Source organism: Harpia harpyja, chromosome 4 (genome assembly GCF_026419915.1).
Source record: "Harpia harpyja isolate bHarHar1 chromosome 4, bHarHar1 primary haplotype, whole genome shotgun sequence".
NCBI classification, from domain to species: domain Eukaryota; kingdom Metazoa; phylum Chordata; class Aves; order Accipitriformes; family Accipitridae; genus Harpia; species Harpia harpyja.
Window position 1 is genome coordinate 56,437,484 of NC_068943.1, and position 13,228 is coordinate 56,450,711.

The window sequence follows — 13,228 nt, forward strand, 5'->3', positions numbered from 1 at the left end:
TTGCAGTGTTCATGAGCCGATTCGTTTCCTTAATTCATCACCTGAATGTATTCCACAAAATATTTTTCATGGGCTTTATTTTACTATGTGGATAGGTGCCAAGCGGTTTACTGGAAGTACCTGATATCCTTTATCTGAGATTTCACCTGGGTAGTGATTTGTCTTGTAAGTCATGAGGCTCTGATTCTTCTGACCGGTTCAGGCAGGCATGCAAAGGCCACGGGGGCTTGGAGCCCCCTGGAAACGGACATTAGGGAATAAAAGTTGAGGGAGTTTGAAATCCCTTTGGCCTTCTCCTCCTGATCAATGAGGGCCATCCTGAAGGTTTTGGTTGCAGCTACTTTTCCCCATCTCCATGCAGATTTTTCAGGTTGTCATGTTCACAGCTGATAACCGCCTGTGTTTTCACAGGTTTAAACTAGAGGCAGTCAGTCAGTCATCTCCCTTTCTTCACTGCTTTCCCTCACAAAGCTTTCAAGGCACTGTGGATGGGCTGGGTCCTTGCTGATGGCACGGAGCCTAAATTTGTGCCCAGACACCTGCTGTGGGTACATGACCATGTCCGGGGCTGAGCAGAAGCTGGGACAGAGCCGTGGTGACTAGCCACAGGAGCAGCAGATTGGGATGTGGTGTCACAGTCTGTGGCCTGTGCCCTGGCTGTGGGCAGGATCACCTGCAACCCAGGCCTGTTTGCTGGAAGGAGCAAAACAAGTCTAGCTTCCCTGTCCCCACAGTTCTGATGGAGCTGCAATCCCTGCTGTTGTGTTGGGACGCTCAGGGGACTCTGGTTTCTCTGGCTTGTGAAACTTTTGACCTGTCACTTGGAGATCCCACTTGGGTTTTCAGATGGTGAATGTGCAATGAGATGGTGCATGACCATGCATCCCTTTCCTTTCTAGGGCTATGTATCAAGCCACTGAGAGCGTACCAGGGTACCACTCAGTATTTATCCATTCACAGCCATCCAGCTGGCTCTGGACTCCGTGCCAGCATTCAGTGTGGCCCCCCCGATTGGAAATCGGGGCGGGGGAGGAGTCTTGTGTTCAGGCAGAAATGAGTGAGGATTTTTTGGTGGGTGGAAGGCCGCAGTGGCTTTGGAGAAGCTGTGGCACACTCACATGGGTGCGAAATGCTCTCTGCACTCCTTTGAGCTGTCTTTATATTGGAGGATGTCATCCTCAGATGACTTCTGCAAGACCCCTCGCTGAAGGACTTAATTCAAAACAGCTGGGGAGAAGCTGTTTCCCATGATGGTTCCTTGTCCCTCAGTAGTGGAAGCTTCAAAGGAAGCACTACCCATATGGGGGAGCTGGAGGAGCCTGTGCACCAGAATAGGATGCTGGCTTTGCGCTCTCTCTCTCTCTCTCTCTCTCTCTCTCTCTCTCAGCACCTGCAGATCCTGATAAAGTACACTCCAGCATAAATAGGATGCTGTAAAAATTGTTCTCAATCCAAAAGTTTAATATAGCCATAATGCTTAAAATATCTGTCTATTTCAAAATGTGTCTGAAACAACTTACCTCATAAAATCTCAAGCTAACTAAAAGCTAAAAGTGTTCATAAAACTGTGAAACAAAATTTTTCTATGGCTTTTTGTCTTCATTTGCCATAGCAATGACTGTGCCAGTCCTATCACTCATTGGGGTTGCCTGTCTTAGCCCCTTTTGCCAGTGTCTCAATGTAGTGCAGGAGGATGAACAAGCTCAGGAGCGGTGGTGGGGAGGCAGAGTATGTAATTGATGGCTTAGATACTATTTTAGCATCTTAAGAGATACGCAGACCAAGAGAGGGTTCCTAGCACCTTCTAACATGGCAGTGGGTTTCCAGTACCTAGTAAAAAGTTAATGGGCAGTTTCCTGCTTCAGTTTGAATCATAATAAAACTTCCTGGTACAATCCTTTCTGAATTATTTCCTGGCTGGCTGCTGACAGAGCATTGCTCTAGACGTTGACTGTGTGTTGCAAGTATTGGTCACGTCAAAATTTGGGCTTGGATCCTCTGGTTGTACATGCTTTGACAGAGACTTATGATGCTGTCTGCTATATGCTCTGGAAAATTGTTTGCCTCCTCATTCCTGATAGCAGCAATGGCACAGCTTGGAGCAGGGTATGGACAGACAATGGGGCCATAACCTATTAAAGCATTGTTGTCAGGAGCTTTTCTTTGCTAAGTGGAGCCTCCTCTTCTTTGCTCCAGTAGCATCTTGTAGACATTTTCCTTGTCTCCTTCTGTGAGACTGATGATGGAGCCTGCAGTCAATCCAGAAGTCGGGGGAAATGGCTGTTTCTATGTATATACTCACTTCAAAACCCTGAGCTCTCCACCTCCTGGGAGACACCTGGCTAAAGGCTGCATTGAAACAGGCAATGAGGATGCCCTTGAAGGCACAGGGGTCATGCAGATGCAAGGACCAGACTGCTGCATGTGTTAACAGCATGGGAGAACACAGGGAAGATGATGAGTGCAGTAATTAGAAAGGTGAATATGGAGCAATTATTTACCATCTCTTGTAACACAAGAAGCGCAAGGTGTCTCAGGAAATTATGTATCAGGATGAAAACAAGCAAAGGGAAGTATTTTTTTACCCAACACATAGTTAGTGTATAAGAATGCTTGCTGTGAAGTACTGTGGAGCCTGTAGGTCTTAAATACGGTTAAAAAGAGGATTAGCTCAACCAACAGAGGACTGGTACAACAGTAGCTATTAATCACCATGGTCTATATGTAACCTTAGGCTCAGGGAGAGACTGGTAGGGGGCAGGAAATGTATTGCCGTTCTGCACTCAGTCTTTCACACATGGATGCCTGGCACCAGAACGTGAACAAGCAGAAGCTTCTTCTGTATAATACCTTACGTGAAAACATCTTTGATCAGGGATCTTTTCTTCCTGCTGTGTTGCATATTGTGGCATCCTATGTAAAACATTCCAAATGCATTTTATGTCATGCTCAAAAATATCCTGTCCTCTCTGGTCACTGACACTAAGTCACTTCATGTGCTCGAGTGCTTCTAATTGCAAAGGGTGCGGTTAAATTTGTGTTTGTCTCATTTGATTGCCTCTGCCTTAGGTTACTGTTGAGATTTTGTTAGAAGCTTGTATTTAGAAATGTGTTGCCACGTGCAAAACACACAATTTTGTGTGTGACTGCTACATTAGCATACGTGTGGGTGAGAAATCCACTTTAGCACTTGTGCAAACAAAAGTCAGTTGTTTTCAGTATTTTAGGGCAGGGAGGAAATAAGGAAGTTTTGCAATAGGTTCTTTTTTAAAAACTGATGTATATTTTCCCAAGGGTGCCTCATTCCTTTTGTGTAAGGTAGAAGCATCTGGGAAATAGAAATCCAAATATGATCCTGGCTATGAGCACCATTTCCTGCGCTGGAACAATGTTGTCCAGTTCAGTCTCAGTGGGAACGGCAGCTACCGCGTAGCCTTTATATGCAGCTGAGGCCCATATGGGTATATGTATTTTACAGCGGATTAAGTGATACAGTACATAAAAGAAGCCATCTGTGTGGTGACAGAAAAACCAGTGCCTAACTTCTTAGGAGGTTGGTACTAAGGATTTCTATTTGATATGTCTTCAAAAGCTACAAACACATTTTACATTCAGTGAGACTCCGGTGTTGTGGGACTGGTGTAACTAAGCAACATGGGAAGAAAAACTGCACCAGTGCTGCAGCAAGGCCTGGATGTACAGAGTGTATCAGTGGAAGTTTCTTTATAATCAGACTGAAAAATTTGATTAAACTTGCTTAGTGTCAGGTGGAGGTTTATATAATGCCTCTTTCCCTGTTTGCAGGATTGCATGATTAAAGGATACAAATGTTCAGAACCAAAAGAAGTCCTATTTCTTCTTCCAAAGCAGAAGAATGTGCTTTTTTGTTAAGGATCTTTTTTTTTACCTTTTCCTTTTTTTCCTTCTTCCTTTTATGAGCACTAAGGATGAGGGAAAGCTTTATAGAAAATATAATTTTTTACAAGTAGATATGAAAAGAGTCAGGCCTGGGTTTAGTTGATCTCATCTGGCAGAGATTTCCAAATCTGCTTTTCCTCAAAGAAAATGTTCCATTTTTCTGTGCTATTGGTCAGTCTGTTGTATTCTCCCAGTGGAGAACTGAGTTGGAGGGATCAAAACAACCAAAAGAGCTTGTGAGCTCCTAGGTTATTGCAAGCCTCATATGTACAGGGCTTCATCAAACCCTGGGGTGTTTCCGTGTGGTTTACTATGCTACAAAAATGTTGACTCTTTTAGGTTGAGATGGACATAGAGCCTGTATACTATTGTGAAGCTCCTGTTAGGTAGCAGCAGTGGTTGTAAGCAATCAAAAAGAAGTGATTTTTCAGTTACTAAGGATTGAAAATAGACGTGACACACATGATTATAAAGCTCCCTAAGGATATTAAGATGATCATGTAGACAGATGGGTGAAGCTCTGGGACAAAGTTTTGGAAAGACAAGTGTGATAGAGAGAAATATGGAGCGACTGGTCTTTTCAGCTACTGGACCTGATGTTATCACGGTTTAGACAGTTTGCATGAGGCAGGTACCCTGTCCCACACTGCTGGCCACTCAAGATTGGACACGAGAAGCTTTTCGTTTGAGCAAGCAGAGACTACCCCCAAATGGGATCCATTTTCCTCAATGTTGCGAGACTGTGCCGCACATCCTCTGTTATTCTAGTGGAAACTGTACAGGCAGATCATGGAATACCTGCTAGGCAAATGCTTGACAGCAGGAACTTTTTCAGCTGGACCCCTATTTTTGTATAGCAAATAAGCTCAACAGGATGGCTGCAGCTGTCAGTGCTGAAAAGTTTTATATTTTTTTGGTTTTGGCTTTTTTTGAGGCATCAGCAGTATGATCACCAACTTGTCACTTCAGCCTCCTGTACAGCTCTGCCCATCTCATTGCTCTGTTTGCCAGTGCATGTGTATACAGGCTGCAGAGGAGAGTTTGGTCTGGTCCCACAGTGCGCTCCCAGCCCCTTCCCTGGTTACGCTTAGTACACGGAGCTGCAATTGCAAGGAGGAGCAGACTGAGACACGTGGGTTGCCTGGAAATAAGGAAACATCTGGAAATCAGGAAACAGCAGAAGGTGCTGAAAAAGGAACAAATTCTGAAGGATGAGACAAGGCAGCTGAGGAAAGGTTAGAGGAAGGCAGGGAGGAGCTAGGAGCGTGCAGTGCTGTTGGGGGAGTGCCGGCAGCCCGGGATGCAGGCCCTGAATGCAGATGAAACAGCAGCCTCCTGCAGCGTAGAGCTGGCTCTTGTGTAAGAGCTCTTCAATGCATGCACAGTTAAAAATAAAAGGTGTTTGTACAGCATTGACTCTCCGCGTGCTAACATGAGGAAGAATGCAAATAGAAGTGTGAGCAACAAGGAGGAGGCGGTTTAATGGCTTTGGGGATTAGCAGTGGTATTTAGAGCCTTTCACCTCTCTTTTCCTAACATAAATCTTAACACAGATTGATGGTTTTAGCCATCTGGTTTGTGTTTGCTTGTATGCAATGACTAGTGAGACAGAGAAAGAACCTGACCAGCAAGGCAAAAGAAAAAAGAAAAAGTATATAACAGAAGAAGGCATCCCCTTCTCCAGTGTCACTAAGAGCAGGTATGGTGCAATTACTCTGTTTCACAGAGCTCGACAGGTAACAAGGGAGAGGGGAATGAAAGAGCAACAGGCATCACTTGGTACATGACCCTACCAGGGAGTCTATGACTTATACAAATGTGTATGCTCTGAGCAACTTACTCCCAAATGCAAAGCTCTGTGATCTTTAGAGATATAGTTACCCCAGATAGCATGAGTGTTAGAGGGCGAGTTTCAATCATAAGTTGACTCTCAACTGTAAATTATTTTATACTTGACTGGTATATTATTTTATACTATACTGTTCTCCCATAGATCACCCGTCTAATACCTTAATTTTATATACTATAGCCCAACTTATAAGCTGGAAAATTTTGCGCTCTGAACCATATGACACATTTTGGATTATATGGCTTCCTTGTATGCTAAGACTTCTAAATACTGGTGTGAGTTTTCTTGGGTGTGGGCTGACCCTTGGAGGAAGCCTCTGTTAGTTTTCCTCTCACTCCACACTGCAAGGTCTGTCATTCCTTTTCCAGCAAGGTCATCTCGGTAGAGCTTCCCAAAATCCAGGGCTTTAATGGGGAAGCCATGTGAAAGGTCACTGTTTGGCTTCTCCAGCCAAAAGAGTAACCAAGAGTTGGTACATGCATGCACGCACTATAGCATGTTTTCCTAGTCAATTATTTTTCAACAGGTCTTGAGTAAGGTTGAGAGTTACAGAGGATCTCATCACCATTCTTTCAAATGGGGGAGTTTGGACGAGAAATATTGGTGGTACATCTTTAAGGAAATGTTTACTGGTGTCAAAGATTCACTCTTGGGTTCTGTGGTTTTATTCAATTTTGCTTTGGGATTGACTGTCTGTGGTGCATATTTCAAACCAAAGCAAAGCTCTAGAAGGCTTCCTCTATATGGGGTAAAAAAAATCTATAGGGAACATAAAAAATCCAAAACGTAGTGTTGTGGTTTAACCCCAGCCAGCAACTAAACACCATGCAGCCGCTCACTCACTCCCCCCCCACCCCCCACCCCCCCGTGGGATGGGGGAGAAAATCGGGAAAAGAAGCAAAACCCGTGGGTTGAGATAAGAACGGTTTAATAGAACAGCAAAGAAGAAACTAATAATGATAATGATAACACTAATAAAATTACAACAGTAATAATGAAAGGATTGGAATGTACAAATGATGCGCAGTGCAATTGCTCACCACCCGCCGACCGACACCCAGCCAGTCCCCGAGCGGCAATTCCCCCGCCCCCCCTTCCCAGTTCCTATACTAGATGTGACGTCACGTGGTATGGAATACACCGTTGGCCAGTTTGGGTCAGGTGCCCTGGCTGTGTCCTGTGCCAACTTCTTGTGCCCCTCCAGCTTTCTCGCTGGCTGGGCATGAGAAGCTGAAAAATCCTTGACTTTAGTCTAAACGCTACTGAGCAACAACTGAAAACATCAGTGTTACCAACATTCTTCGCGTACTGAACTCAAAACATAGCACTGTACCAGCTACTAGGAAGACAGTTAACTCTATCCCAGCTGAAACCAGGACACGTAGGTATTACAAATCTGATTTATAGCAATCTTGGCACTGATTTTGCTTTATATTAGGCATGTAGAGCTTCAATAAAAAAATATTTTTACTTGCTTTTACTTCTTCAGAACCAGTAACAAAGAAACTGCCTATAATATCATTCTGCTGCGGGGAAAGTAAATGAATTTTGGATATAGATTTCTACAATACTGTTTTTTATCCCAAATAATTGGTTTTGGCATAGACCTCTGTCAACTAAGCATGGTGTTTATCACTTCAGCCAGCCACACCAAGGTCAGTGAAAGAGACCGATTTACATTTGACAGGGAAGCACTTCCACCAGATGCATTAATAGTGTGAGAGTAAGAATTATAGACACATGAAGTGGCTGGGGAGTGCTGTGTGCCAAAGGGAAACTCAGATTCAGATCTAGATTGGGGTAGAATTTTCAAAGGCTCCACAATGACCTAGAGATCATGTCACCCAGTGGTTGGGAGACCAACTCCCATTTTCAGAAATGACGTAAGGATTTTACTGCCTTTCAGCAAGACTTAGGTTCCTTTTCCCAGAAAAAACAGCCTTTAATTCACAATTAGTTCAAAGCGGTCTTTGCCTCTTCATAATTATATTGCATAATGACTTCACTACTTTTTAATAACATCAGATTTCTTGTCTGTGTCCATTATCACTAGCTTAGAAGCTATTCTGTTGCTTTGGGAATTTCATATTCCAAGTCACTTACAGAACTATAATTAAGAACTTCCGCAGAAGACCAGGTGATTATATGTATGTTAAGATATTATATTCTGCTGATTTAGTGTCAAGTCTTAGATTAATTTGAAATTTTATCATGCTGGTTTCATTATAAACACTTCCATGGAAAGAACATGTTATTGAAAACTGAATAATTAATAATCTCTATGTTAACCAAATGTTTTCTGAGTGGTTTGTTGAAAAATGTCAGGACTTCAGTTGAAAATCCTGGCTCCAAGTCAATGGCAGAATCTCTATTGGCTTTAACAAGATCTTTCATTTTCTTATCTCAAAAATTACTTGTCAAAGGTCTTTAAAGTTTCTGGATACAAATTTATATTTGTACAGTAGGGGTCCATGTGCCTTTTTGATCTCCAAAACAATTGTTTGCAGAATAAGGAGAAAGGAGGTAAATGTACAGTGACTTTTCAGTCCTGATCCTTTGGGCTAGACTAAAGCGCACTCAAGAGAAACCTGCTGTCGTTTAGTGGCTTCTGAAAGTCCTGCCCTCCAGATCATGTGTGAATGAGATGGAAGGAGGAGAAGGATGAATACAGATCCATCTACTGTAGATTCACAAGGATCCATTAAAATTCTCTCACTCATGATTTTAATGCTTATGGCAAACATAGTTCCCAGTGGAGGCCTCTCTTATTAACCAATTGTTCTGTCCTCATGCTACTTAAAGTTTCAGGCTCCAAATCTTGATGAAAGCAGAGCTTAATCCTCATGGTGTGTGTCACAGCATTTGGATCTCAGTGGAATTTATAGTGTAAAGATCTGACCCTGTAAATTAGGACCTAAATACTGCTGTTAGTTTCCATTACCATTGATCGTAATATTGCAAAACTCCCTTGGGTTCAAATGGTGGTCATAATATGCACAAGTTTGAAAGATGTTAAGCTTTAGACAGAAATTGTAGGCTTGCTACAGAGTTTGCACATGCCCAAATCCATTTAAAAGGGTATAAATGTGGTCTATATGAATTAGGAACACAGCTGACAAACTTCTGTGGTCAATGAGCTCTCCATTAGATGATTAAGGCTCTGGAACGTTGAATTACTGAGATGTTAACTAAGGCTAATAATTTTTTTTTTCCTCATCAAAACAACTTGCAGTAAGAAATTCCTTTGTTACTGAAATGCAACTTTTTGCAAAAGGAATCTGCTTTCTTCATGTATCATGTTAATAATTACAAGTGTTCAATTCTTGGCTAGCCCAAGTTTGGTCTTAAACTGAAGTCCTGTCTGGCAAATTTATAGTAACTTCCTTATGTGGTATGATTTCTGGATAACTAGTTCTCTTCTTAAAATAGCCAGTTGCTCCCAGGAAACAAAGCAAACTGAAACTTGACAAGTAAACCAAAAACTCTGCTAGAAAAGAGAATGCAATTTCATTTTATAAAAGTCATAATTTGCAGAATTCTGTAAATTATTTAGAATTTTATTCCCTGTCTTTATTCCTTGCATTTCCTGTATCTGGTAGTAACAGTCTAGTATCAAAACCTTCTTCTCCCATCCACCTCCAGATCTCACTGCAAAATGTCAAATGGGAGGAGGCAAACTAAGATATGGGCAATTTGAAACATGGAAACATTTTAGATGTTTCCTGGTATTCTTATTAATAATTTTATTTCTATTTTTTTGACAGATGATGCTAATGAAGAAGGGACTGAGCTGAGTGAAGAGACAGGTGAGTAAACAATATTTTATACTAAAATATATCATTTCTCCAAAGCATCAACTGAACTGAAAGAATTCTTGAAACTAATTGGCTTGGTTGTGATAAGCAGTGCCAGTCGTTTATTGCCAGTGTTACCACAGTCATCTCTGTTTTTTAACATCGCATAGGGTAAACCATCCCTGATAATAAACAGTACATGGTAAGAATGGCTGAGACTACCTTTTTAATGTCATCAACTGTTATGAGCCTCTGGGTGATACTCGGTTGCTTTTTATTAATAACTAGCTTGAACATGAATGGGAAATAATTAAAATTCTGCGGTCTCTTTGCCTGTAAAAAAGGTGCGAATACAGCAATTCTTGAGTCATTTGCAATTCTGATTAGTGGCCATGATTTGTTTGCAATGAAAATGGTAGCAAAACTCTTAAATACACTGAACTTGATTGGACAATATTTCAGAGGACTTTTTTCCTGGTCCTCCTAGTTTGCTGTTTAAAACAAGTGTCAATGTTTAGGGTTTGTGGATGTGGATAGACTTGAAATGGAAATGATGGATAGGTATAAAGGAAAGAAGGGCCTAAGGAACAAGAAAAGGAGAGGACAGAGGATTAGGTATCTCCCATGAGGACAAAAGCTTCCAGTCAGAAGACTTCTGCTAGTTTTCTGTAGAGATCTTTATCTACTTAATCTTCTTGATCAGGCTTTTTGTAACAGGCTTCCACCACAGCACCCTGTGTTACTTTCCCTGCTGACCTTCACTTAGAGGTTCTCAGTGGACATCTCCTGTTCCGTAAGAGACGTCCTTTTCTGTGCAGCGTAGCTCGCCCTACTCTTCTTCTCTGCCTCTCCTTCCTGACCAGCTAGTATCCATCCGTGACAGTGCACCAGGCATGTGCACCATCCCCGAGGTCTCTGTGACCCTGATCCCATCATAGCCCGGTGACTGTGCGGAAACTTCCAGTTCTTCTCTTTACGAAAAGATACGGGATCAGAAAGGAGAGCCACATGGAGAAAGGCAGATATATACCAGCCAGAAAACAGAGGTAAAAGCTTTTGAAGCAGTATCTTGGCTGCTTAAATTGGCAAGATTGTCCTAAAGACAAATGGATTGTGATGATTTATGCAACCAGTTAATTAGCTTAGAAATTAGAAATACTTGAAGAATGGTGTATATGCATAGATGTGAAAACATGGATATACACAGATAGATATGTGTTACACTGATGGATTAGCACATACTTTTATGGCTGTTCTGGCCTGTTGATTTTATTACATATAATTATAATTACTTTTTGGTGTCAAGATTACTGGATAGGAACTTTTACAAATTTTAATACAATTAGTGTGATTGATATAGTTGTACATACATACATAAAAGTAGAAAAATAAAGACCGTCATTATACAACAAACATTTGCTGAAGATTATCCTACTGTTGAATTTGCAGTATTAATCTAAAATATCCAATTTCATTTTTTACAGTTATCATAGCATGTATACTTTTATAAGCCCAATTATTTTGCATTTTTTATCTTGTTGCTTTTATGGACATTATGCAAATTACATTTTTTTTTTTTAAGCATTTTAAATTAGAATTAAAAGGAAGTACATTTCCACTTAATAGCTGGTCTCTTCTTTCTTGCCTTGTATCCTTCACAGTTTCATTAATTTAGGTGAAGCTACATAGCTGCTCTGGAAGTTATCACTGAATTAAGTCATTTGAGGAAGGTATTTCCCTACCTGTCTGTTTCTTTGTGCATACGAGATAGATGAGATCATAGCTTCCCTCACAGGTTTGCCTGTAGGGTGCTATGAGCTTCAACAGCACGTACTTGGTTATTTCTTTATCACTTGGAGATATTTTGGGAGTCAGTGATTGGTTGTCAGCAATCAATACCTACATGGCTAAAGAGAAGTATCTTGTATATCTGCTCCAGTAGTGGGGCAGATATACAAAAGTTATGCCCTTTTGACCTATTTGTGTATGGCCTTTTTAATGATTGTAGGATGCATTTGCAGGAACTATAAATACATACATAATTTCTGTATTGAGGGGAGTTTTCATTTTTATACTCAGATTTTTATCAGTTTGAAGGATATATGCTTTTTACTGTTCTAAGGGAAAAATAGAGTAGGAACTTCTAGTCACCACTTCAAGATATTAATTGAATAATCATTCTTCATTCCACTTGACTTCATGGGTCGTGACTCCAGCAGATGGAGTCAGCAGTTGGCACCAATATTGATGACCCTGGTTTTTTGAGCTGTCCATATCCAATCTGCTTTGGGGTTATTTCTCCAATTCCTATGCTTCGGAGGGGGAAGAGGAAAAAAAAAACAGTTGGATTCCTGGAGAGCACATGTTGCAGACTACACACATGTGTAGGACCTTTGGCAGAGATTCAAATATTCTGAATTTCACCTAAATTCCTGTGCCTCCAACTTCCTATCGCTAGATGTTTCTGAGGGCCAATATCAAACAAAGAGAAAACACGAAGTACAGGGACACAAATGATGTAGACTCATTGTATCTGTACCAGTTTTTGTTTGAAGAATGTAGTAGAATGAGGTGGAGGTTACAGAATCGGTCCTAATTTAAACCTGGCAAGAGTGGCAGGAGTTAGAGGAAAGAAGAACCTGATCCTGGTCTGGTGTCAGCTGAAGTCAGTGGGAATATGTCCATTGACTTCAGTGCACACCAGATTAGGCCTTGGGAACAGCTAGAGAATTAGCCGGGAGTAAGGAATAACAGATGACCAAATGTATGTATTATTGAGTGATGGATACATTATGAAAGTAATCTGTCTTGTGTTTCTACCACCCTGAAGTGCAAATATCTCATTACACTCAGAAAGGCCTTTCTTTCTATGATTTCTCTTCAAAATAAATAAGGGAATATCTTAATTACATCTGCCAGATAATATCCATTAATATCTACATTAATACTATAAAATCAACAAGCATGAATGATCATTTTAGCGAGTTAATCACATAACGTCACTGTGTATATTGAATGTACTAGAATAAGAAAAACATCTAAAAATAAAAATAACCTAGTCTTATTAAATATACACACTCAAGACCAGTCTTTTAATGGTGTTAACTCACGGGATTTTAACCCCTCAGTTTGTTATTTTGGATGCTGTATCTTGTAGCAGCTGCTGACTTAACGGCACCATTTAATTCAAAGTGCTTTGATGTTATCATATGTCATTCAGTTTGCTGTTAGAATGGCTTGAGTCAAAAGGGCAGATATAGTAATAGCAGGTACAGACCTGTGCAGTTCTACATCTCAGCTTTCCTTTATGAATGATTTCCTACATAAGCAAAGACAAGGACCAGATGACCTAATAGTCTTGTCTACCTTTATTTTAAGTTCAGTGATTTAACACTGCAGAGTCATGATGCTTAATGTTTTAAGCTCCATTAAGGGAAGATTATTCTAAACTTTAACTTCTGAAGGACTTTGCTTTTATATCCATAGATTCACATATCCATGCACAGAAGCGTGCAAAATAAGCCCTAACACTGCCATAACTGTGTGCGCAATTGCAGTGATTGCATGTGGAAATTACAGAAGCATGTGCTATTATGAGAAGCATGGTCCAGATTCCTACACAATAGTACCGCATTATTAGGCACTGACATAAGTTAATTCTCTTACC

The 13,228-nt window shown here is 40.9% G+C and overlaps 1 protein-coding gene across 5 annotated transcripts in view; it reads left to right on the forward strand.

Annotated features, from left to right (window-relative positions):
• MACROD2 (mono-ADP ribosylhydrolase 2) overlaps window positions 1-13,228 on the forward strand; it is a 918,876-nt gene that overhangs the window by 831,356 nt on the left and 74,292 nt on the right. For all 5 annotated transcript variants that reach the window (XM_052784123.1, XM_052784121.1, XM_052784124.1 and 2 more), the window contains exon 10: window positions 9,532-9,573. In XM_052784123.1, coding sequence (XP_052640083.1) covers window positions 9,532-9,573 — 42 coding nt within the window. The remainder of the gene's footprint in view (window positions 1-9,531; window positions 9,574-13,228) is intronic.